Source organism: Marmota monax, unplaced genomic scaffold (assembly GCF_021218885.2).
Source record: "Marmota monax isolate L192 unplaced genomic scaffold, Marmota_monax_Labrador192_F-V1.1 WCK01_AAM20220418_F8-fsc00251, whole genome shotgun sequence".
Lineage (NCBI taxonomy): Eukaryota > Metazoa > Chordata > Mammalia > Rodentia > Sciuridae > Marmota > Marmota monax.
The window spans coordinates 1,857,626-1,882,180 of NW_026694546.1; the positions used below are offsets into that span (position 1 = coordinate 1,857,626).

A 24,555-nucleotide genomic window follows, 5' to 3' on the forward strand; every position below is an offset into this window, starting at 1 on the left:
GAGAAAATATACAAAAGAACTTTGAGAAGCTCTGAATATACGGTTTTAAAGGACCAAAGCACTACCATGAAGTCAATGTGCCTTCACCTCTACACATATACACACACCCTTACCTATTTATTCAGAGGCAACTCAAAGGACAGACCTTCTATGGGATAGAGGATTTGATGCTTTCACTTTGTACCATCAAATTAATTCACCTATATCCAAGATTGAACCAGAAATGACTTAAAAAACACACACACACACACACACACAAATACTCTTGTTTCTTTCAAGTAATTTTTTCAACCATGATAAAATTATTAAAGTGAGGCAGATTTTATTTCCAAAGATGGTTGCAAGCAATATCTCCCATCCCACACACTCTTATTATATCATAAACTCTTAACACTCCTCTTATCAAATGGCTGGTTCTATGTAACCTTCTTTTGAACCCGGATAGACTATAGTGACTACTTTGTCCAAAAGAGAATAGCTGAGGCAATGCGAATTCTGAGACTAGTCATAAAAATATCATGTATTTCTCCTTATCTCTTGGGTTACTATTAGAACCCAGAGCCAGGTTGTGAAGAAGCCCTCATGAGCCCACAGAGAAAATACCCAGAGATCACAATGCTGTACTTCCAATTAACAGCCTAGCTGAGGCCCAAGATGACTGACTGCATCTGAAGAAAGGAAAAGACATTTAGAGATATTTATTCTAAAAATAGCAATGTACCCTGTTGTATATTCCTGCAATCTGTGCTTTCTTGAGCAAGTTGCTCAATAACCACAAAGATGGTTTCATCATCAAAAATATCATGTTTGTTATGAGGGTTAAATGAGATTACACACATCAAATGCTTTGTAAACAATAGTTTTATACAAATATAAAGTTGTGCACCTTCCAAGCTATCACTCCAACACACATTTATTCAACTAAAACAAAATATCTTTAAAAATATTTTAACAATGTACAAATACACTCACTACATAATCTGCTGATTAAAAGACTCCAACAAAGTTTCTAGTACCTACAACAGAATTTACAACTGCCTACAATAATTTGCAGATTGGTTTACTTTACAGTTAAATATATTGCCTTGTTTAAGAAATATTATTAATACAAATGTATGATTTACAATATCCCCATTATAGCAAGAAAAAATAGATTCATATAATGTCTTTAGGCATTTATTATGCCAAGTATTTAAATGATTATTCTTACTAAGACATAAGAACAATATTCATTTAGTACTAAAAGATTTTATTAGTCCAGAGACCACTGAAGAGTTTCCAGGAAGTTCCAAAATAAAATCTGACCATCCTTTCCACAAAATAAATAGAACAGCAGCAATCCCTTGGGTATCCCTTAAACATAAACTATAAAGATTCCTTTTATTATTTAGGCCTTAAGTAAAAAAATAAAAGAAATTTTAGAAACTAGTTAATACTACCAGCCTGAATTTTGTTTTCACTTGTGCATGTCTAAGGTAAGCAATTTCAGCATGAAGTATATTTTTAAAATTAACAATCTTTTCTACATTTTAACTCATACACAAGCCAAGTGTTTACTCTTAATCATGGAATCAACTTATTTCCGAAAATAACTTACAGAAATAGTATGTAAACACACATACCTTTGACTAAGAACATTCTATTTTCTATGGATCAAAATACAAATATCTCTGTAACATATGTAAACTAACACATTAATTTGGGATATACGGATACATTACTATATGCATACATATGTACACCATAAAATAAATTCTGACAATGTTCTTAATGATATCATATTTCCCAGCCTCAACTATTAGAAAAAAAAATAAAAACAAAAACTTTCTTTAAAAAAGGAAAACAGTTTTCATAGTAACTTTGTAAGTGAAAACAAACAAAAAAACCCAATGCTCCTCTTTGCAACCGGACTGAGGTCTAAACAGTTCATAATCAAGAATCTCTTCGGCCAGTCCCCAATATCACAGAAAACATAATTTTCTCTCTATTCAAGAAGTCTGTTCATTTCCGGTGTTCTGCAAAATAGAAAACACTCCTTAATATTCAGTTATTTTACTTCATATACCAGGGTTTTCAAAGCACTAAACCTAGAAAATCTTGTACCTTTGTAAATAGAACCTGTTACTTTATTACATTGTATGTAATAGCCCATCATGTCAAAAAGTGGATATGTTACAGTTATTCCTTTTTTTTTTTTTTTTTGCAGTATGGGGAAAATGAACCCAGCAAATGCCATTTTCCACTCAGATGTTCATCTTATCCCACAGAACAGAGTGCACCAGGTGCCATGTAAGACTCTAACCCTATTCATGTTATGCCAGGCTCACGGTTCAATTTCACCTATATTGAAAATCCCCCTCCACCTTCAGACACATGGAAAATCCCAAGGGGAAAAAACTTAAAAAGCACACACATGAAAATTACCCTAAGATGGGCCACAGTGAATTCTTTTACTTGGGGCCAAGCAGAAATCCTTTAGGAAGAGAACCATGACCCTAACTAGAATATTCATTTTCTTGACCTCTTATCTTAAGAGCAACAGTATAGTAGAATAAAGAAAAATGAATTTCTTGTGTAGAGGGCTGGGTTCAAGCTCTGTACTACCTATCAGCTTTATATTCTGAAGTAAAACAATCTCAGGCTTTAGTTATCCAAAGCATAATCTCTGAACTAGAAACTTGTTAGAAATGCTAATTGTAAGACCATCCACCTCCCTCCAGATCTACTGAATAAGAAACCTTAAGAGTGGAGCCCAGGAATCTTTGCACTCTAGGTGATTCTGATACCTGCTGGAATTTGAGAACTACTGTCCTATATTCAATACTTACCCGGCCTGCTGCACTAACAAATGTAAGCTATGACTCATATAAAGACCCAGTCAATTTGCCCCAAGAGATTTAATCAGTAACTATTTACCAATATGACAAATCACACTGAAAATCTGAATTTATATCCTCACATCGGGGACTACAATACAATCTTTATGTTATAGGGGAGAATATCATTCTCATATTTCAGTGACAATATGCCTTTTAAAAACCTCAGTTGAGAAGCATTTCTTAAAAATTAAATTCCACAAGAGTTAAAAAAACCATTTCATTTGTCACTGGTCATATCCAGAAAACACTTACTTGTTTTAAAAACTGCTTTCCGAGATACGAGGTAGCCATGCTGGTTAAATTCTTCCGGCTGCCCACTTTGCACCTGATGTAACCATACAGGTTGGCACCCTGTAGTACCACACCCATGATAACCACAGCCTGGGATCAGGGGAAAAATAACACAATGGTTACTGACCTAAAATTGACTTTTCTCTTAAGTCATAAATGAGACAAGGCAGACTTATGGTGAGAAAGGAAAGGAAAAAGGAAGCAAGGGTTGTGCCAAGGAGCACGATCTAATATCAAACTACCAGAAGAGGCCTGATATATGTTCTGTACAAGGCACTGGGTTATTCACTCATATTCACTCTGTTGCCACTACTCAATTCTGTTGAACACAACTGCTACATATGCAAGCTCTATGTCAGACCTGGTGAACACAGTGGAGGGGGACCTTCTCTCTAGGTCCTAAAAAAGGCATAAGGAAAAGTGAAACTAGAAAAGACTAAAATGTTACTTGTTCCTTTAAGAATCACAAAAGAACAGTCAAGAAGTAGTCAAGTTCAATAACCTGAAAGTAGGCAGAGATGGAATCTCTACTCTATGCTAATATATGTGATTGGATCCTGGGCAAGTTGACTAGGTGCCCTAAGGCAGCAACAAACAGGGGTTTGCTTTTGCCTTCAGAGCAAAGAGAGATGAGTAGAAAGAAGTATATTTCTGCAAAGCTGCTTAATCCTTGTGATCATATCAGGAATCCTATAGTGACTCAGACCACTAAAAATTGAGAATAAGAAATTCACACCCTCTCTTTAAATATTTAAGGGAGAAAAATTAATTAGCACAATGTGAGGAAGCTTCAAAGTTAGGTATTCTAGAAGTTTCTCTGTAAAGAGCCAGATAATAAAATTTTAGTCTCTGTTGCCACTACTCAATTCTGCTATTTTGGCCCCCAAAAGCCTCAGTAAATGTAAACAAACGGGCAATGCTGTGTTCCAATAAAAATTCACAAATTGTTGGGTTGGATTTGATTCACAAGCCATAGTCGGCCAACCCCCTTCTACAATAAACAACTCATCAACCCTTTTACTATTAAAAGTATCATTCAGGAGATGTTCACATCTATGAAAGGCAAAGAGGCTAAATGAAATCTCATTTTCCAATCCAGACTTTTTTTTACCTTTTTTCTTTCTTATTTGAGATGGGGTCTCATTTAGTTGTTCAGTTGTCCAGGCTAGCCTCAAACTTGCAATCTTACTTCCTTAGCCTCCCTCCAAGTAGCTGGGATTAAAGGCATAACTCACCGTACCTGGCTTCGGGCTTCTTCTCTTTAACCCTTAACAAATAGTATAGCTGATTTTAAGCAAGTGAGAGAATTTGTTTTTTGGCAGTACTGGGGATCAAACCCAGGGCCTTGCATGTGCTAGGCAAGTACTTTACTCTCCACTCTAAGAAGATTTAAATCTTTAAGGAACTGGTTTCAAGTGTTCCTAGTAAAAAAAGGTAGAGCTGGTACCTTCTGTTATAAGGTTGCTACTTATCCAAATAAACATACATCTTATTTTTTTTATTTACATGAATCTACTTTAACTTCCCATATTCCTCAATTGGAACACTCCCAGGTACATATATACCAACATGCAAGGGGCACCTGAATTCAGACTGAACATGGTTCTGCTGAGGCACCAATTTTTATTCAATGGCAACAAATTTTTAAAAGTTAAAACATGCAGACTTCTGGTTTAAGATAGTGTAATAAAGTCAGACATGAACATTTCCCCATAAGATACAGACAGTACGGGTTAAAAAAAACAAAGCAAGTAAGTCAATACCTGTACCAATAAACACAAAAAAGGACTGGTGATCAGAAAAAGAGGAAGTATGACACGGCTTTGCAGAAATTTTAAGGGAAATTACACTAATAATTACCATCCCCAACTAAGAGAGAAACAAAAGAACTGAGGACATAGCTGCCATAAGAAATAATGCAAAAATAGCTATGAATACAAAAACTCCCGCCAAGCAAGGAGGAAATACCAACAGCTGGTATTTCCCTGAAAGAAGCAGAAGAGAAAGTACAGGAGGACCAGCAATCACTGACCATCTTAAGAACACTCAGAAAGAGGGAAAAGACTGATGGAGAGTCTGGGTGAAACCTCCTCCTGTCCTATGCTATGGTCTTAACCATAGGACCAAACCATGTTTCACATAATAATTTCCTATTGTTTTAGAGAAGTAGAAGCACTGCTAGAGCAAGTCTGGGCCGATTCTCCTGGATGGTGCTAAAGCTACAGAATCTCACAAATGATCTAAATAAAGCAGGAGTGCAGAACCAGAGTAGGGTCCACAACAGCTCCACTCCAAAAAAGAAGGTAAAACCCAAGCAAGGCAGCTAAAGCCTGTATGGGCAATCCTCCTCAGGCCTGCACCTTCAGGCCACCAACTAGCATTCAAACTCTAGCTCAAAGCAGCAGCAACAGTTACAGAGAACATGGGAAGGGAGTCGAGGGAAATTCAATCGCTCTAAAGTGGCAGAAAAGGAAGATCTGGACAGAGCTGCCACTATGAGTATCAGCAAAATGGAAATGAGAAAAGGGAAAGGCATCTCTGCAAAACTTCAGGGGGGAAAAAAAAGAGTTAAAAAAAAAAACCACACTCTGAAAAAGACCAGTGAAGAATCTATTCTGAAAGAAGTATAGATCATCGGGGCTCGCATTGTGGCTCTGCAGTAGAGCACTCACCTAGCACATGCGAGGCCCTGGGTTCAATTTCAGCATCACATAAAAATAATAAAGGTATTTTTTTAAAAAAGAAGTACAGGTCATCAAAATAAACGCATTCCTGGGAATACTTCATCCTATAGAAGAACCTACACATAAGAACATAAGAATTCTTAGCATGAAACTAAGACAATAGGAGATGAAAAAGGAGTAGGCAGAGCTAGGAAATACAAATACTCCTTTCCAGACCCCTAATCTAATGTAGCTGCTGCTATGTCTGACGCACTCCACTCAATTCCTGGTATCACTGTCTAACATCTCCTATTCTGGTCTTTTTTTTTTTTGTCTGTAAACCCTTTACTGAAATATAAGCTCTACCAGAGCAATTGTCTTGCTTACATGGCCCCAAACAGTATTCAGTGCCCCAAAACATCTCTGATATATGGTGAACTCTTAAAAATATCTGCTGCAGAAAAGAAAAAGATGAATGATTAAAACAATTAGAGGACAGCAGATGAGAACAGATATAAAATGATACAAAACAGAAACAACTGGTATCTTGAAATTGGACAAGTGAAAAAAACTGAATATAAATAGATTTAAAAATTTAACCAAAGTCAATTTTCCTAATTCAAAGCAAAAGCGGAGTCTGAAAATAAGAAGGAAACATAAGTTACAGAAAACTTAATATAGAGTGAGAAAGACATATCCTGGCTATGATATTTAAAAACTTCAAAAAAAAAAAAAAAAAAAAATCTTCAGAGCCAGGCTCAGTGGCACATGCCTATAATCCCAGGAGAATCGTGAGTTCAAAGCCAGCCTCAGCAACAGCAAGGCACTAAGCAATTGAGAGGCTGTCTCTAAATAAAATACAAAATAGGGCTGGGGATGTGACTCAGTGATCAATTGCCCCTGAGTTCAATCCCTGGTACCGTCCTCTCAAAAAAAAATTCATCAGAGAGAAAAATGATTCACTCCTCACACAGAGGGTAGGTAAGCCTGGTATTACAGTGTGGTGGATCTGGAATATCCCCCAAAGGCTGTTAAAAGCTTGGTCCCCAATGAAACAGGTTAGGAAGTGATCTGGGAAAGTGATTAAATCATGAAGACTCTAACTAACATCACCAGTGGATTGATCCACTGACAGATTCATAGCTGACTGAATTATTGGGAGGGGTTAGAAAGAGTAGGAGCTGGGACCTTACTGAAAGGAGTGGGTCCTTGGAGATGTGCCCATGGGGACTATATTTGGTCTGTCAGTCCATCTTTTGTGTGTGTGTGTATGTCTCTCTCTCTCTCTCTCCATGGACTAAAGGTAGGCAGAGCTAGGAAATACAAATACTAATGTTAACTCAAACTGAGAACCAAAATGTTTCTTCGTTTGAGTTGTTCTCATATTTTGTTACAGCAACAAAAAGCTGATTAACATACTCGCATCAGATTTCTCTAAAACATAAAAGAAACTATGGAAAAACCAAATAAAGTCATCTTCAAGAACAGTCCAATAAACTCACATTCTTAAATATGAAAAAAAAAAAAAATCAAAGAAAAAGCAAATCTACACATTCTTTTCAAAAGAATGTACTATAGCTAACCAAGCAGTAAAAAAGAATCTGAAATAAAAGTGGACGCTGAATTGATGTATTTAAAAAAAAAAAAATAGATCAAAGACTGAACAACCAATAAGAAATATTACTTCAAAGGGCAATTGTTCCAAACCTTGAAAACACAAAAAAATCATTGGAACAAACAATAAAGGAAGAAACACAGGAAAGAATAATAAGTTGTTTATTTTCGTCCCTTTCTAAACAGTCTATTGGTCAATAAACAGATGTGAGTATACTACCTCATGTTATAAAACTAACCACTTGAAAGAACTAAAGTACAAATTTAATGGACAAAATTCTGAAATGAAATCATGAATGTTAGCTTTCTTATCTTCCATATCAGGAAATTCAAAAATATTCAAAATTCACAAATATTGAGTAAATTTCCTAATTCATGAAAGAGTGTTATAACTATATTAAGTAGTAAAGATGAATAACAGAAAATCAATAATAAAGCATCCAAAGCCTACGAAGGAAAGTTATGAATGTCACAAAGAAAAAAAGTACTAAAAATTGTAGGAAAAACATAATTCAAGCCAAAATTTATCTGACATCAATAAATGTTATGTGGAAACAAACTCAATGGTTATAAGAACAAGATTCATAATTTGAGTCAAGTGTCAGACTGTATCTTCCAAAGATGGCAGCAACAGTAGTTCCTGTTCTACAACTCTAGAACTTTCTTAGTCTCCCAATAAGAGGTAGAGCCTAATTTATATTCCCTTGAATGTGAATGGTGACAAAGATGATGCTATGATATCTCAGACTATGCTGAAAAGAGTGGAATCCTCCGTCCAAGCAGCCCAACTGCCATAAGGCCACCATTCTGTTAAGAAGTCCAAACTAAGCTACACAGAGGGACAGGTAGGGAGGCACAAACCCTCATGAAGAGGAGATGTCTTATGTCCTCAAGCTTCTCCCACTACTGTATGACTACAACTCAGACCCCAAGCCTTAATCTCCAGAAGAACCCTTCCTAAGGTCCTCACCCAAGAACTATGAGATAAAAAGATGTGTTGTTCTACATCACAAAGCTTTTGGGTGATCTACTATGCAGCAACAAGTAATCAGAACAGGTCGCCAATCAACATTTTTCAGGGGGGGAAAAAAAAACTAATATTATAGGCACTAATATCCTAGAAAATTGGTGGAGTTGGGGTCACAGGATCTATTCTCCAATGCTTAAGAAAAAAAGCAGTTAGGAAATAGAACCTGGGAAATACAAGATAAAGCTGCCTATTCAAGATAGGTCTCTAATAACGGCATAGTGGATTATTCCAAAGTTCTACACAGACACTTACCAACCATTTTACTCTGAAGGAGAAGAGAGCACTAAAGGCAAATATCACCCACAGTATTGGACAGGCAATTAGTCCTAACCAAAAGATTCTTGATTCAGCTTCTGAAACAGTTTTATTCTCCTGAGGAGATGCCTACAAAAAAATTAAATAAAAAATAAATTCACTCATCACTGATCTAAAATTTATCAGTACAAAGTCTAACTTAAAAAAAAAAAAGAAACCCCTAACACAAAGATTAATACAAACAGCTCAAGTCCCAAATTAAACCAAAAAAACAGTTAATGCCTCAACCACAATTGTAATTTTAGGAAATGATTTTAGTATGTTTTGTTCTAGTTCCAGAATTTTGCATATTTGGGCAAAACAGACAGTTTATCATGACTCAAAATAGTAAACAACTGTCTCTGGTAGATTTCAACTCGATTCTTCTTACACTCGTGCTGTTGATTCATGAGGAAGATTTGAATGATACATCTTTAGATAAAAATCAAGGAAATCAAGTTTATAGTCATCCTTGAGATTTAAAAAGCCAAGTCAGATCCTCAGAAAAAAATGGAAACAAGGGATTCTGAATAATGACCAAAATGTCTCAGCAAAAGTTAGGAAATTAGAGGGCAACACATTTTTTTCCAAGGCAGATTTTATAATATTAAGGAATATGGCCTCACTGAGCACAGTGCCACTCTCTGGTAAGTCTCACTTGTCAAGGCTCTTCCAAGCAGAAGGCAAGCAATTTAACATGTATCATTTCCAAGAATTTTGTCCTCTGCCTCCCAAACTGATTTTCACAAGGGAACAGAATGTTCACTAGAGTAACAGACTAATCCAAAATAGATAAGGGTCCCCCAGGGCTCCTGAGGGCACAGACTTAAAAAAGAGACACATCAACTGAGATTTTTCTATCACCTACAATCCTTTATTCTGCTCACAAGTGTCTTTGCCCATGGGAGCAATTATCTGCTATACATAGAGGGATGAAGATACCCAGTAAGGTGACCAATCTGGGGGTCATCAGAAAGAAACCCTCGATAGGCAGTTTGGCATGCTGTATAAACTCTGACTCAGTGTCCTCTTGGAGGATTCTGTCCTGTACACGCCTTATTTTCAGTCTGAACTAGACAGAAAAATGTGTACGTTTTGGAAAGCCATCTGGTTTAGTACTGACATGGCAAGTGATGTGGGGTAGTACTTTTAATCTTGAATACTTAATCCTTAAATATTCAAATCTACACAGAATGTATTAGATGACACTATTAATAACAAAACAACAATAACAACAAAAGGCAGCTTACCTTCCTGGACTCAAACACCCAATGACTCTTTCCATCCTCATCAATATGATTCCACCACCGAAGGCCTACCATCAGTCTACCTGTGACATTCTAGGGAAGATTAATATAAACACACACATTTTTAAATCATTAAATAAAAGCACTATAAAATCATACCTTAATGTAACATTTCACAAACAAATCTTCATTAACCTCCAAACATGCTCCATACATTATTACCTCAATAATAGCCCGTTCACAAAGCTACATAATAGCTACGTATCAGACCTGGTTAAAAAAAATAAATAAAATGGGAAGTGCATAATCAACAGGAGCAGAATTACAGGGTAAGCAGAAGTCCATCCATAAATAATACCTTCCTCATTTCCCTCAAGAACATTTGTCCTTTCTCCAATTTCTTAATGTCTTCCCCTGCTCTTTGGCTAATGTGACCTACCTTTTCCCATCATAACTATGTATATTTTAAACTGCACATCCCTAAAAATGATTATAAGCATTGGCTTTCATTCATTCGGTCCCTCAAATACACTAAGTTCTCTTCTTGCTTATTAATGAAACAAATTACTTTGATAGTTTTCCCAATGTCTTGTTTATTCAACAAATATTTCCTAAGCACCTAGAAAGTGCTGTAACAAAACAGCGACAAACAGGTACCTTCCCTGTCCCCATGAAGCTTCAAGGGAAGAGAGCCAACTGTGATCAGAACTGTGAGAGAAGTTTAGAATACTTTGAGTATAACAGGGAATTGGATTGAATCTGAGTATCAGACAATGATTTCCCAAGGAATCAACATTTGTAATGAATAAGCAGTAATGTGTCATAGAGGGGTGTTTAATTGGTGATGTTCACCAAAAAGTTTCAGGGTTTCTATGAACCCGGGTAAAAAATATATATATTTCTTCATTTTCATCAACCTCTAGTTTAAGTTTAGCATACCTTCAACTTATAAAGTGTAGACCAAAAAAACACAAATGCAGGTAGAATTAACAAAACCCGTATCTTTGTTACAATAAACTCCATATATTTTTCATTTTGTACTATACTTGGTGTAGACATCTCAACGTATTGTTTATGCTCATCACTACCTTCAAAATGGTAAGACCTGCCACTAGGTCTTACTATTAATGTGATCATAAAGTACACACTTCTAAGTCAGAAATTTCTGCAGATGCTCAAGTCCCTTATATAAAATAGCACAGTATTTGTTTATAACCTATTCACATATTCCCATATATTTTAAATTAGCTCATATAAGGTAAATGCTACATAAATAGCTGTTATGTTGTACTGTTTATGGAATAATGACAAGAAAAAAATCTGTGTTCAGCACAGATGCAATTATTTTTTTCTGAATGTCTTTGATACACAGTTAGTTGAATACATGCACATACCATGGATATAGATAGCTGACTATATTTTCAATTAAGTGATTTTTGTAATCTTATGTATTTTTCTTTTATATATTTAAAAACATTATTCATAGCTTCATGACACCATGAAGAGTCCATAGCACAGAAAAAAAGATTAGAAATTCCTGTATTAAAGTAATGCGGGAACAAAACAAGCACCCAGATAGAGTAGTAGGTATAACATCCCTAAGGAAGAAAAGTAGAATGTATGTATTAAAACTTATAACTAGGGCTGGGGATATAGCTCAGTGGGTAGAGTGTTGCCTTGTATGTACAAAGCCCCGAGTTCAATCCCCAGCACCACACAAAAAACTAAATAAAAAATAAAACTTGATGACTAACTGGATAGATATGCAGTTGGAAGCTACTCCATATACTTCCATGCTCCATTTTCTAATTCTTTTGCTTTCTCTTATCTTTATTAGTTTATTTTTCTGAATTCCTCTCAGGCTTGTTTTTGTTTTTGAAACTTCTGGACCCAAAGTAGATTATTTTCATTCTTCTCTAATAATACAAGCATTTTATCTACTGACTTTCCTCTAAATTCAGTTTTAGATATATTTTAAGAGTTTGATGTAGATGATAATCGTAAGATATAAATAATCTACAATTCCAGTTTCATTTTTAAACCAAGATTTTTAGCAACTTAACTTTTTTTTAAAGAAACTCCAATTTAGTAACCTTTTTTTCCCCTTAGCTTTATTTTACTAGACCAGAAAATATAGCTTTCACAATTTATCTGGAGTTTCTTCATAGGGATATTAACCAACTTTTGCAAATGTTCTACCAGCACTAATGAGAAGTTATTATCTCTGGATATACAAAGTTCCAAAAACTACAATTAAACTGACTTTGTTAATTACCATCCAGATCCTTTGGGTCTTATTTTTTGTCACTTCATTCTGTCAAAAACTCGTTTCTTAATACTCCCATCACAACGTTTCCTTCATTTTCACCTAGTATTTTAATGTTAGTTTGATATAATTTTATTCTGTGAATGATCTTCACTGATTCATGATTTTTGTTCCATTTAGTGCTATTTTTAAAAAAATTTTAATTGTTCTTTGTGGTTATACATGACAGTATAATATATTTTGACCTATTTATACAAACATGGAATATATCTTACACTAATTAGGATCCCAGTCTTGTGGTTGTACATGATGTGCAGATTCACTGTAGTGTATTTATATATGTACACAGTAAAGTTAAGTCAGACTCATCCCACTATTTTTCCTCTTCCTGTCCCCCTTCCCTTTCCTTCATTCCCCCTTTGTCTAATATACAGAACTTATATTCTTCCCCTCCCTCTTTGCTATGTGTTAAATTCCACATATCGGACAGAACATTCGACCTTTGGTTTTTGGGGATTGGCTTATTTCACTTAGCATAATTAATAGTCTCCAGATCCATCCATTTTCCAGCAAATGTCATAAACTCATTTTTTTATGGCTGAGTAATATTCCATTGAGTATATATACCACATTTTCTTCATCATTTCATCTGCTGAAGGGCACCTACATTGGTTTCATAGCTTAACTATGTGATTTAGTGCTTTCTTAATCTGATATCAATTTGATTTATATAATGCCAATATTTCTTTTTATATGAATTGGTTCAATGTTATTTTTGCCTTCTTTTATTTTCTCTAATGTCATTATTTTCGTTCTCTAATGTCACTATCTTAGTTAGATATTTTGGGTTAGATTTTAATTTTTGATCCAATCTTTGAGTTCTTATCTTTACAAAAAGAAGCTTAATCAGGGCTGGGGCTGTAGCTCAGTGGCAGAGCACTTGCTGAGCATGTGTGAGGCACTGGGTTCAATCCTCAGCACCACATAAAAATAAACAAATAAAATAAAGGCATTCTGTCCATCCACAACTACAAAAAAAATTTTTTAAAAAGAAGCTTAATCAAATTAATTTACTATTATAAATCACTGTGTACATGGGCTTTGTGACATTTATCCTTCCTTGACACCTTCTTTGCTCTCCTTCTTTTGTTATATGAACTGTTTTAGTTGCTCCTGTCTTCTCTGCATTACAGAAGTCACAGCTTGTTTTAAATTTTATTAATAGTTGGCATTAAAATTTTAAAACCACTGTTTAACCTTTTTATACTGTCAGAATAATAAGACAAAAATTCCTTATAAGCCCATTTAAAAATAATATTGGAACTATTATCCCTGCTCTTCCTTTTCTTGGTTTTCATCAACACTATTTAGGGGTTTAGAGAGACTGCTTTTTCAAAATTCTCTCTCTTTTGACAACCACACTAAGACTTATAAAAATTATTTCAGATTAGGAATGGTCAATAGGTTAAAAAAATTCTGAAATCTGAAACACTTCTGGACCTAAGCATTTTAGATAAGGAATACTTATCTGTGCAACAGCCTGGAAACTATAAAGAACTGACTAAATGCATTTTCTCTCTAGATGAACACAAGTGGTATGAACAATAAAAAGAAACATTCATCAAAACAAATCTGTGACCGAGATACAGTAAACACACTAGAACATAAAGCAATGGAAGAAATTCAAAGAGGAAAAAAATGTCAAAGAAGAGTGCATGAAAGAAAAGCCTAAAGAAAACAGATCTCTGAAATCTCCTTCTCAGCATTATGTGGCCTATGGAAACTAGTCACTATTGAGTCAAACACTTCTAATATCTGTTAAGAAATTAAAGATCTAAAAATTGACAGGGTTGGTGGATACAGACAGATTTGTAGCATCTTACTGGTCTTTGAATTAGAACACAAATCTCTTGAAACTTCAAAATTAACCTTTTTTCACCTTTGATTTCCCTCTCCATAATTTTACTATAAAATTTTTCAAATACACAGAAAGGTTAAATTTTACAGTGAAAACCCAAGTACCTATCACTTGGTCCATACTTAATATTTTATTATAATTTATTTCATACTCATTTTTCTGAGTTATCCACCATCAATCCATCTCTCTACCCACCATTGCCTTTGACTTGAGACTATTTCCTATTCCTGGATTCCCTATAGCAGGGTTTCTCAACCTTGGCACAATTGACATTTTGAACAGACAAGTATTTGTTGTTGAGCAGGTGGGGGTATCCTGTACATCTCAAAGACACTGAGCAGCATACATGGCCTCCACCCGCTGTATGCCAATATTACACTTCCCCTCCACAACTGCAAAAAACAAAAATGTTTCAGAAATTGACAAATATCCCATGAAGGACCAAAGGTTGCCTCTGGTTGAAAAATAACTGCCCGGGAGCACCCACAGGAACCTCTGCAAAAAGTGGGTACTTCTTAAGTATTTGTATAGCAACTATACAAAGTTTTATGGAGAAATTATACATAGCACACCTGCAAATTACCCTGAAGCAAAAACCAGTGGTATAGATTAGAAACAATATATAAGGTCTATGGTTGCTAGTAACCATCTGTTTACCTAACTTCATAGTTAATAAAGGCTGTCATATAGCACAGACAACTCAGTAGTGTAATAACCTGCATGTGATCAGAAGGTCTGAAGTAATAAAAAGATAACATCAATCCAAAATGCCTAATCTCATATTGTTTGCTGCTTATACGATATTCAAACTCATATTAAATATAACTTTAATAAAAACAAACTTACCTTCACTGCCCAAAAGTCACATGACAACAATAAGATAATTGTCACCATACAGGCAATAAAACTGCTGCTGAGCAATTCACAGAGAAGATAGACTATAATGGCACTGACTCGGAAGAACAAATGGAAAAATGATGCCACTGGATGTCTGGAAACCAAAACATAAGAAAGGCAATTACAATTTACTATAAGTACTTTCAGATTTAGATGACAAATGGTTCAGCCATGGCATAGCCATGAAGAGTTCTGTCAAAATAAGAGATAACTTAAAGCAGCAGCAAACCACCTACCTCTCTTAAGACCCACTATTTGACAAGGCCCTCTGTCGCAAAAAAAAAAAAAAAAAAAATGTACTATGTAATCATAACTATTACGTCTATGAACATAAGTTTTTATAGAACACAAAAAAGCAATTTTACCTAGCTTGGATTACCAAATCATGCCAAAACAATTCCTCCAAAATCACTTCAGGAATTAAGTCACTGTCAGGTACAGTGTTTTCATTTTTTACCAGCTTTAATTGGGATATGATTCATACGTAACTCAACCTACATAAAAGTGAACAATTTAACGGATTTTAGAGGTGTGTATTCATCACTACAGTCAGAAAAAAAAAACCCCTCTGGCAATCAGATGGCTAACCATCTCAGTCCTAAACAACCAACAAACTATTCTTTGTCTCTACAGATTTGCATATTCTAGACACATCATATAAATAAACCCATACAACATTTGGTCATTTGTGACTACTATCTTTCACTTAGCATAATGTTTTCAAGATTGGGTAGAATTGCCGGGCACAGTGGCACACACCTATAATCTCAGCGGCTCAGGAGGTTGAGGCAGGAGGATGGCAAGTTCAAAGCCAACCCCAGCAATGGCGAGGCTCTAAGCAATTCTGCAAGAGGCTGTCTCTAAATAAAATTCAAAATAGGGCTGGGGATGTGGCTCAGTGGTTGAGCGGCCCTGAGTTCAATCCCCAGTATCACCCCACCAAAAAAGAATATAAATACGCATTACTTATATAATTCTCAAATTTGCACAAAAATCAAAGTGTAACTTACTTATAGAAATTATATTTTAAAATGGTGCATTCTTGGAAAAACAACTAGCACAGAATTTAAAACTGATGTTCACTGGGGAATAAGATTGATCAAATATAATATAAATATATATTCACATAATAGATTCTAAAATGTATAATTACAATGCACCAATTGAAAGAACACCAGTATTCAAAAAATTGAACTTGCTAATTTGAAAACTCAGTATTAACATTCCATATGCCAATTACTCCCAAGAAAATCTGAAGTTACCTTTGTCTGACACTAAATCAAACTAGCAACATAGAATTAATAAACACATTGCAACCACTGCCTTGAATCTCATCAGCTGGCACCAATACATGGACACCACAGCACTGGGCACCAATACAACCCATCTAACTTATCCCCATACCGGATTTTGGATTTTCTTGGTCTATTAGTTGTCTCTTCTTCTGCATCAAACAATGAAACATCTTCAGTATCATCATTGCTGTCCTAGGAGGAACATTAAATATCCATGAAGCAAAATGAAATTCAGTATTTACATTCCTACTATATACAAGGCTGATCACTTGTTAAAATGGAAGATAAAATTACACGGACATAGCATCAGAAATTCACAACTTAGGAAAGAGACACCTGTAGACCCTCTACTACCCTACCACTCCAAACACCTGACAAATACCCCTGCATTCAGGAATCAACTGTCTCCATCTCAGCAGCTGGGAGAAATTATGCATAGCACAACTGCAAATTACCCTGAAGCAAAACCAGTGGTATGGATTAGAAACAATGGAGTGCAGATGATGTGCCTACAAACTTAACATTTATTCTTAGCGCTCTCACAATTGTCACAGAAACCTAAAGCTACTGGGAATAAACTCAATTTTTTTTTGGCTCCTTCGCAAAACCATCTGACACACCCTTATTTCCATGACTCCTCACAATGCTATTATCTGATAATAGCTGGCTAAACCCACTATTTGTGCTTATAATCCTTTTTCATGCTTCCTCAGAAGCATTTTATTTATACCTTCTTGTGTCTTTATACATTTTTACTGAGTCTTTTTAAGAATATGAACTTCTTCAAGTGCCATTTACAGCTCAAAAAATATTTAAAAAACCTTGATACCCTCTGTCTTCTACTTTCCCACTGCACTCCTGTCTTCACAGATGTAGGATTCTCAAGAGTGGTTCATAGTCTAACCTATTTCTACTCCTGTTAAGCCTCATACACAACCCTGCTCACTGTGCCTTTCTAGTGCCACTCACCAGCCTCCCTGCCTTTATTTCTAGTCTCATTCACACTAGTCCATTCTAGTCTCTTCTCCACATAACCCACAGAGCAATCATCCACCGTGGAAATCATACCATGTCACTACCCTGCTGAAACTTTTCAATTGTGCTCCTCCACATACAGGATAAAATAACTTCTTCACATAAAGCACACATCACATGATCTCCTACTAATCTTCCAACACTCTCTCCCACTAGACCTTGCAGCAATGCATTTACTATATGGTCTTTCCCACCTTTCTTTCATGTTTTCATTTTTTTCTACTCAAAAGCTCTTCCCTTCCCTACCTCCTCTCCATCTTGCAGTTATTAGTTCTGCATTCTCGAGTTATATTTACTACAGTAAAAAAAAAAAAACATGTGTGTAACAGATTTGGGGGTAAATTAAAAAGTCTGATTTTGAGCACATTAAGATACTAGTATAAGAACTATATAAAAAAATTTGAGAGGGGTAACCTTTAGTGTTATAAGCAATGGACTGACACATTCAGACTCCTAAGAAAATTCCTGCTGCTGTATGAAGAATCTGGAGGGTAAAGAGGGGAGGGGAAGAAATAAAAGCATAAAACTAGAAAACTGGTTAGGAGCCTACTCAAATAATGAAGCCAAGAAGTAAGGGGCTGTTCCAGGTAAATGCAGTGGAGATGGTGAAAAATGGGCAGATTCCAAATACTTAAGAACTGACAGGATTACCTGATGGACTAAATATGGAGTTAATATAGGTAAGATGTCAAGGAAGATTCCAAAGTTTTTGTCTGAACAGTTAAAAGGAGATGCCAAATATAGACTCTGGACACTCCAATATCTTGAGTAAAAAATGTGAGAATAAACAGTGGGAACTAAGAAGGAGTACTAAAAAGAGTGGTAGGTAACCCAAGAGAAGGTAGTGATCTGGAAAGCCCAGGAAGTATTTCCAGGAGAATTCAATTTTGTCAGATGTTCTTAACAAGTAAAATGAAAACCAAAGTGACTACTATATTTTGAACAGTTGACCTCAATAAGATCAGAACAGGAGGGGAAGGGGTCGAAAAGTTGACTAGAACTGACAGAATGGGGTGACAGTTGAAAGACTATGTGGGCATAAGTTTTTATTTTTGAAGACAGGAGAAATTAAAGCATGTTTACATGAAATGTGAACAAGCTTATCAAATTGGGGGTGAGGGGAGGGGACTGGCAATGCAAGATAAAAGAACTGCTGCAACAATGCTTTGCAATGGGCAGGAGGGGATGGTCAAAAAATAAAGCACAGACAGTTCAATTATAAAATACAAGTGCAATTATGGGTAAAAATGCAAATAGGTAGGCAGGTGGTATGAAAATTCTTTTCTAATTACTTCCATTTCTCAGTGAAACAAGAAGCAAGATTACCAGCTGAGAGAAGACAAGGGAGGAAATGTTGAAGGACTGAGAAAAGTTTTAGTGCACAAGTTGCCAAAGAAGGAGGTTGATGGCACAGAAATGCAGGGTTGTCTGGCAGCATGAGAGACTAATTTGAGGTTCACGATCACAAACTTATAAAGTAGAAACAACTGATATAGTTTTGTCTATTTCTTCAGCCTCATTAGGCCTGGGTGCAAATTTACAGAGCTGAATTTAAATCACCACTGGATTTTCTCAAGTCACCCTGTAGTAGTCTTTTCTGACCATAAATCCTAGTTATCCTAACTTCAGATACATGCTATTTCATCACCTCGACTTTGCTATTATAATCTGAAAGTAACTTAGGTTATTTTACTTATCACATCTCCCCTCCCTACCTGCTTTATGCCCCATTTTCTTGAACCCACCCACCCCAAACCTGACAATGCAGGAAAAGAAACCTATCTACACTTTTCACATCCCTATCCCTGGAACCCAGAACAGTGCCTAAGCTACAATTCCTCGGTAAATTGTGAAACAAAAGAAAAAAAACACTAATATAATCTAAATGGAAGTACCCTATAAACAGTAATTTTTTAAAGGGGGACATTATTAAATTACACTTATTAATCTCCAGTCGAAAACCTCTGGACCACAATTACATTTTAAGGGCACAAACGCGATAATCAATATTAATGTGGTAACAGCTACCTGAACGCAAGGCTCTGCCAGCGTCTCCTATTCCTACAGGATTGCAGGGCACCCCTACAGGGAAGGTCACAAGGGAGCTGAAGAGATGCCCGGAGGCCGCTCCCCTTTCACCTCCTCGCGTGCACGACGACGGGCCGAGGAAAAAGACCACCCGCAACCCACCCACCATACAGAGAACTTCTGCAGCCCAGCATCGGAGCCGCCCAGCGCTGGGCGTTGGTTGAGGACGGGCTTCTCCTCTCCACACCCCCAAGCTTCCCGAGCTCGACGACTCCTGGGTCACTGTCTCCTACGAGGGCCTCCGAGCACCCAGAACACCTCCGCGACAACTACCCACGGTCCTCCATTCCCTCCCGCCCACCTCGCTGTTCCTCAAGACGAACAGCCGGAGGGGACGCGATCACAACCGCCCCTGTGCGGCCGGCTCACTCCACAAACCCTCCAGGAGGGACCCTCCCATCCGCCAAGCCTCGGCCACCCGCTCTCCGCGCCCACAGCCCCTCACCTGAGACAACATGGCGACCGTGCGCCAACCCCACTTCCGGGAACCACGTCAGCGCACCAGCGTCAAATCGGTCTGCAAATTTACGTGGCCTCTTCCCTACAATCCGGGAGGGGCCCATGTACAGCCCTAGCCCGGCTTGGCTTCCCGGATACACTTCCGCTTCTAGGAGTCTCGCGGGAGGAGCAACACCGGGAGGGGAGGTGCAAGGGGTTATTCCGGGGCGGGGCGATCCGGGGCAGGGCGAGAAGTGCTGGTGGGTTCTGGTCCGAGTAGAAGCAAAAACCCGCTGGGAAAGAAGCCCGTTACCACAGTTGGCCCTAAGGAAAAGTTGCGTGGTTTCTTAAAGGGAAACGTGTTTCGCGGCGATGAAGTGCAAACTGTGAAGTCATTCTCGCCAAGGCCGATGCCCTGAGTGCAGAGGGCCAGGTTTTATTCCATGGCATTTAACTTCATTGGAATATTTGACAGTGACCTGTATTTCTGAATAGTACTACTTTTGCTCTCTGAATTTTAGAAGCAATTGGAAAAGTAAAGGTGGCCTTGGGAAGGGATAAAAAGTTAATCAAATCAATGGAAATAACCTGATGACGGTTGAGGACGACGGGCGACCTGGCGTTTGGGCGCCTGGATTTCAGCCTCCTGCCCTTATTACCAATTAAATAATCAACCTCTCTGTACTTTTTTCCTTGATCTTAAAGTGGAAGTGACGATAGCATCCTTACAGGGTATTTAGTGAATAGGAGAGGGTTACTGTTTTAAGTCCAGCCATTGATGGAATGATCTTGCCTGGACCTAAAGTTCACAGGCCTTAAAGTCAACTTTGAAACTAGAATGATGGCATTCTTTTGTCGAGCATAGGTCAGACTGCTGTTGGAAAGTTCATGTATTCTCAGATGAACTTGAGGGACTTCTTTTCATTAAAACCACAAATGTTTACACAGTTATTTGTAGTGCTATTTCAAACCTAATATCTGAATGTGAAGTCACCCCCATCCTCATGCACACACATTTCCCACAGAGAGAAAGCTTGGCAAAGCAATTGCATGCTTGCACATAAAGGTGGATAGATGACCTGTGTGTGTCTAGCCCTCCTTGGACATGTTTTTGGTGCCTCAAAATTGTGGGGTTTTGTGAAGTTGTCTTTGTCATTTTTACTTTTGTTATGCATACTATTTGAATTTATTACCATCCTTTAAAAAAAAAAAAAGGGCATTTGACAGAAAAAAATCTGAATTTCTGACTTTTCTTGAAGAAGCAAAAGATGTGGCCATGCTGAGCCACTGAGTAGGAACTGTCCCATATGTACAGGATTTGAGCTCTCCAGTGGGCCATTACTCCCAACTCTTGAGGGCTGCACTCCTCTAAGTTACTTCCCTGATCCCTGACACCACCCTCCAAAGTTTTAAGTAGAAACCTGAACACACTTCATATTAAAGACTCCCTTTATACAAAGGATGTATGCTTAATTTTCTTAAAGAATTCTGAGAAGGAAAGGCATGCAAATGTCAAATTGGTGAACGTTTACCTCTTTTAGATTCTTGAGATTCATTGGACTTTCATTAAAAAACATAGCAACAAATTTCAATATATTATCCTGATAAATTCCATTGTTACACAAGGTAGAAATCCAGATTGGGTCCATGTTCCACAGAGTCAAAGAATGAACACCATGAATACCAAGATAAGCAGAAATTTATTAAAGAGGTTATGGTTCAGAAGTGTAAGAAAGTTCCCAACAGAGTATGGGAGGAGCAAGAGTGCCTCCATGGTCTCTTGATATCCCTTCTTTTAAAGGCACCTGAGAAAAAGTTGACTGGCTCCCTGTAACCTGTCCTTGAGATTTTGTCATGTGTGCATGCTCAGGCTGAATTGCATAGTTGTCTTTTTTGTAAGAATGGAGCCTTTTGTCCTGTTTGGGAAACAGGTGTTGTTTGACTTGCTAGAGCACATCAAGTGATGAAACAACTCAAACGGTGGTCCTGACATCCATCCTCTTACTGACTCTTACCATTTTCCTACTCTGCCTCTTTCCCCTACCTCACCATCATTTCATTTGATAGGAAGAATCATAGCATGAAATTGGTAGTGATGAGTGTATCTCATTTCCAGTGATCACCTCCCTACCCGACTCGATGACATTGGACTTCCCTAAGTCTCACTAAGTGGTTTCCAGTGGGAATGCAGATGCCAATATCTTCCAGTCCTTCTGTTTTCTTACTGTTATAGCAATCCTTTGATCACAAGAAGATAATTAGGAGTTTTCACATTACTTGCCAGGGAATTAAAAAAAAAAAAAAACTACCCAAACCTACCTAGTTTTCTGTTTATTTAAGACATTGTAATTTCCTGAGGTTGGTTTAGATAAACATATTTTGTCCAAGTTCAGGGGCTGCTGTTTTCCCTGGCTTCATGAAATTATCAATGGGCAAACCTTTGACCTTCCGGATCCATGCAGCTTTCCTGGATTTTCCTGGATCATCTACTCTTGTGGGTTCGCTGGCCTGATATTCCTTCATCATGGCTTCCTCATACTCTTTTTCCTCTTTTACCGTCAACAGCATGAATTCAGTGTTCATTCGAAGGGGATCCAGGGTTGTGTAGAAGCGAGGCCTTTCTCTCTGGAGAGACAGGGTAGCCGTGCCCAGTCGGGAAGCCAGCAGATGATTTGGCTTAATGACCTGCATGCTGGTCAGGGGCCCCATACTGGGCACTGCCCCTTCAATTGAACTGGTTATTTGATCTTCACCCTTTAATCTGTCAGAAAACCTAGAGCGGATAATCATGGGCTGGGGTACGGTGGACAGGACTCTGGGACTATGCAAAGATTTCTTCAAGTTGGGCTGCAGTTTCTGGACTTCAAAGGGAGTACTAGTTTGTTTCACATCTATGGGATGATTGTTGATTCTCAAGCGATCAACTGCATGTTGGATTGATTTTCCTTTGAAATTCAGGACCTTCCTTGGATATGAAATTGAAGGTCCCCAGGCATCAAGGACTTGGGTTTGGGGCTTGTGGAGATAGGCAAATTGCCCAGAATTATGGGCTCGTTGTAGAGCACTGACAGTCAGGAGGAACCGGTCAGGTGAAATAGGGGTTTTCCAGGACTTTGACTTCAAGCGGCTCATCAATTCTCCACGAGTTTCCAGTTTTACTTGTTCTTGTACCTTTTCCACATCATCTTTTACAGAAGGAAAAATGGGAAACAAAAGCAAAAACAGCATTCCATGAAAAAAGTATTTGTACAAGAAAGTGAAAACCATTCTAATTACTACAACACTGAGGTCTTATTGCCCAACAGGCATGTCGTCATTTGGACAATTGTCCTGATGATATCAGAAATGATGACACCAGATATCACGTAACAAAATAAGTTCTTAATGAATATGCCAATGCTTGTGTAAAGTGTATATTAGCTTCTGGATGTGCATATTTTGAAGGCAACATATGTGATTGCACTGTTCCACACCTTTTCAAAATTTTCTTATGGGGAAGTTTCTCTTTTATGATTCCCACAAAACAGGTCACATAAATTTATAATAGTGTGTCTAATGTTTTTCAACAATGATTTGTATTGCAAACTTTGATCTCTACCTTATTAATCAGATTTTATTCCAATTGATTTGAATTTTTCCTAAAATCAGACCTGCCTTCAAAGAATATGTCACTCCTGGTTAATGCAAAACATCACAAAGTGATAAAAACAGGCTCTTAAAGAGAAGTTCCCAAAAAGTTCCAAACAATAACAGCAGGTTCAAAAGCCAGTGGCTAGAGCAACAGAATGCTTCCAGTATATCACTTTAGTGTCAAGATCTCCATATGTCTAAAACCACTAAATTACCAAAGATGTCTTCACAGATGAGCAAACCTATTGTATCTCCCATGTGGGCTTTTCATTCCCTATAATACCTCACAGAAACACTGGAAATATCCTCATTCTCAATTTTTAAAAAAGTAGAAATTAAAAAATAGAAATCATTTGTCTAATCTGGCAGCTACCAAGGAAAAAGCTCTAAACCCCAAACTACACTAGCAGATAAAATGTAACCATGTACTATATGCATATAGTTACCTTGGTCAAACAGGTTTTATCCTCAAGTAGACAGATTAAGATGGAATGAAACTTCAGGGTTGTTCCCTGATCTTTACTTTGTTAATTAAGCAATTTTTATTTAAAACATATGAAACAGAATTTTTCTCCTTTTATAAAACAGGGATGATGATAAGTTCATTGTTCATTAACTCATCTTTTTTCACATAATAATACATGGTGGATCTCTTTCAAAGTCAATACATATATAAATCCTCATCATAAAATTTTGAGTTATCATGTAATATCCATAGTATGGATTTTTAATTATCTATTCATCCATCATCCACTGATGGACATTTGGCTTGTTAATGATTAACCTTAAAGAAATGCAAATACCACTTTTACTTATTTAAGCAAGTACAAGGTGATAGATAACACCCAGAGTTGGTATGAATGTGGGGGGAAGCTCTCATGCTTAGTGGGACTATAAATTGATACCACATTTTTAAGAAAAACCATGGCAATATATAGTTTTTTGGGGGTGGGGGTGCCAGGGATTGAAC

The 24,555-nt window shown here is 37.1% G+C and overlaps 2 protein-coding genes across 7 annotated transcripts in view; both read right to left on the minus strand.

Annotated features, from left to right (window-relative positions):
* Positions 1–297: 297 nt before the first annotated feature.
* Positions 298–20,215, minus strand: Tvp23c (trans-golgi network vesicle protein 23 homolog C). Of its 4 annotated transcripts, none has more exons than XM_058571589.1 (8): positions 19,963–20,215; positions 16,504–16,581; positions 15,336–15,367; positions 15,049–15,193; positions 10,022–10,111; positions 8,730–8,861; positions 3,132–3,260; positions 298–2,015 (listed from the first exon to the last, which is right to left on the minus strand). In XM_058571589.1, the coding sequence occupies exons 4-8, from the start codon at positions 15,094–15,096 to the stop codon at positions 1,989–1,991; spliced, it is 426 nt and encodes a 141-aa protein (XP_058427572.1). In that variant the 5' UTR covers positions 15,097–15,193; positions 15,336–15,367; positions 16,504–16,581; positions 19,963–20,215; the 3' UTR covers positions 298–1,988. The 4 variants fall into 4 exon arrangements, with proteins under 4 accessions (XP_058427572.1, XP_058427571.1, XP_058427570.1 ...); XM_058571588.1 differs by lacking the exon at positions 19,963–20,215 and adding an exon at positions 19,458–19,955; XM_058571587.1 differs by lacking the exon at positions 19,963–20,215 and adding an exon at positions 19,458–19,955 and having other exon boundaries at positions 16,504–16,586.
* Positions 20,216–21,629: 1,414 nt separating this feature from the next.
* Positions 21,630–24,555, minus strand: part of Fbxw10b (F-box and WD repeat domain containing 10B) — a 47,612-nt gene continuing 44,686 nt past the window's right edge. For 2 of the 3 annotated variants that reach the window (XM_046420717.2, XM_046420715.2), the window contains one exon: positions 21,631–23,140. In XM_046420717.2, coding sequence (XP_046276673.1) covers positions 22,320–23,140 — 821 coding nt within the window. In that variant the 3' untranslated portion in view covers positions 21,631–22,319. Of the gene's footprint in view, positions 23,141–24,555 lie in introns of all 3 variants that reach the window. The other variant, XM_058571590.1, reaches the window with a different exon arrangement.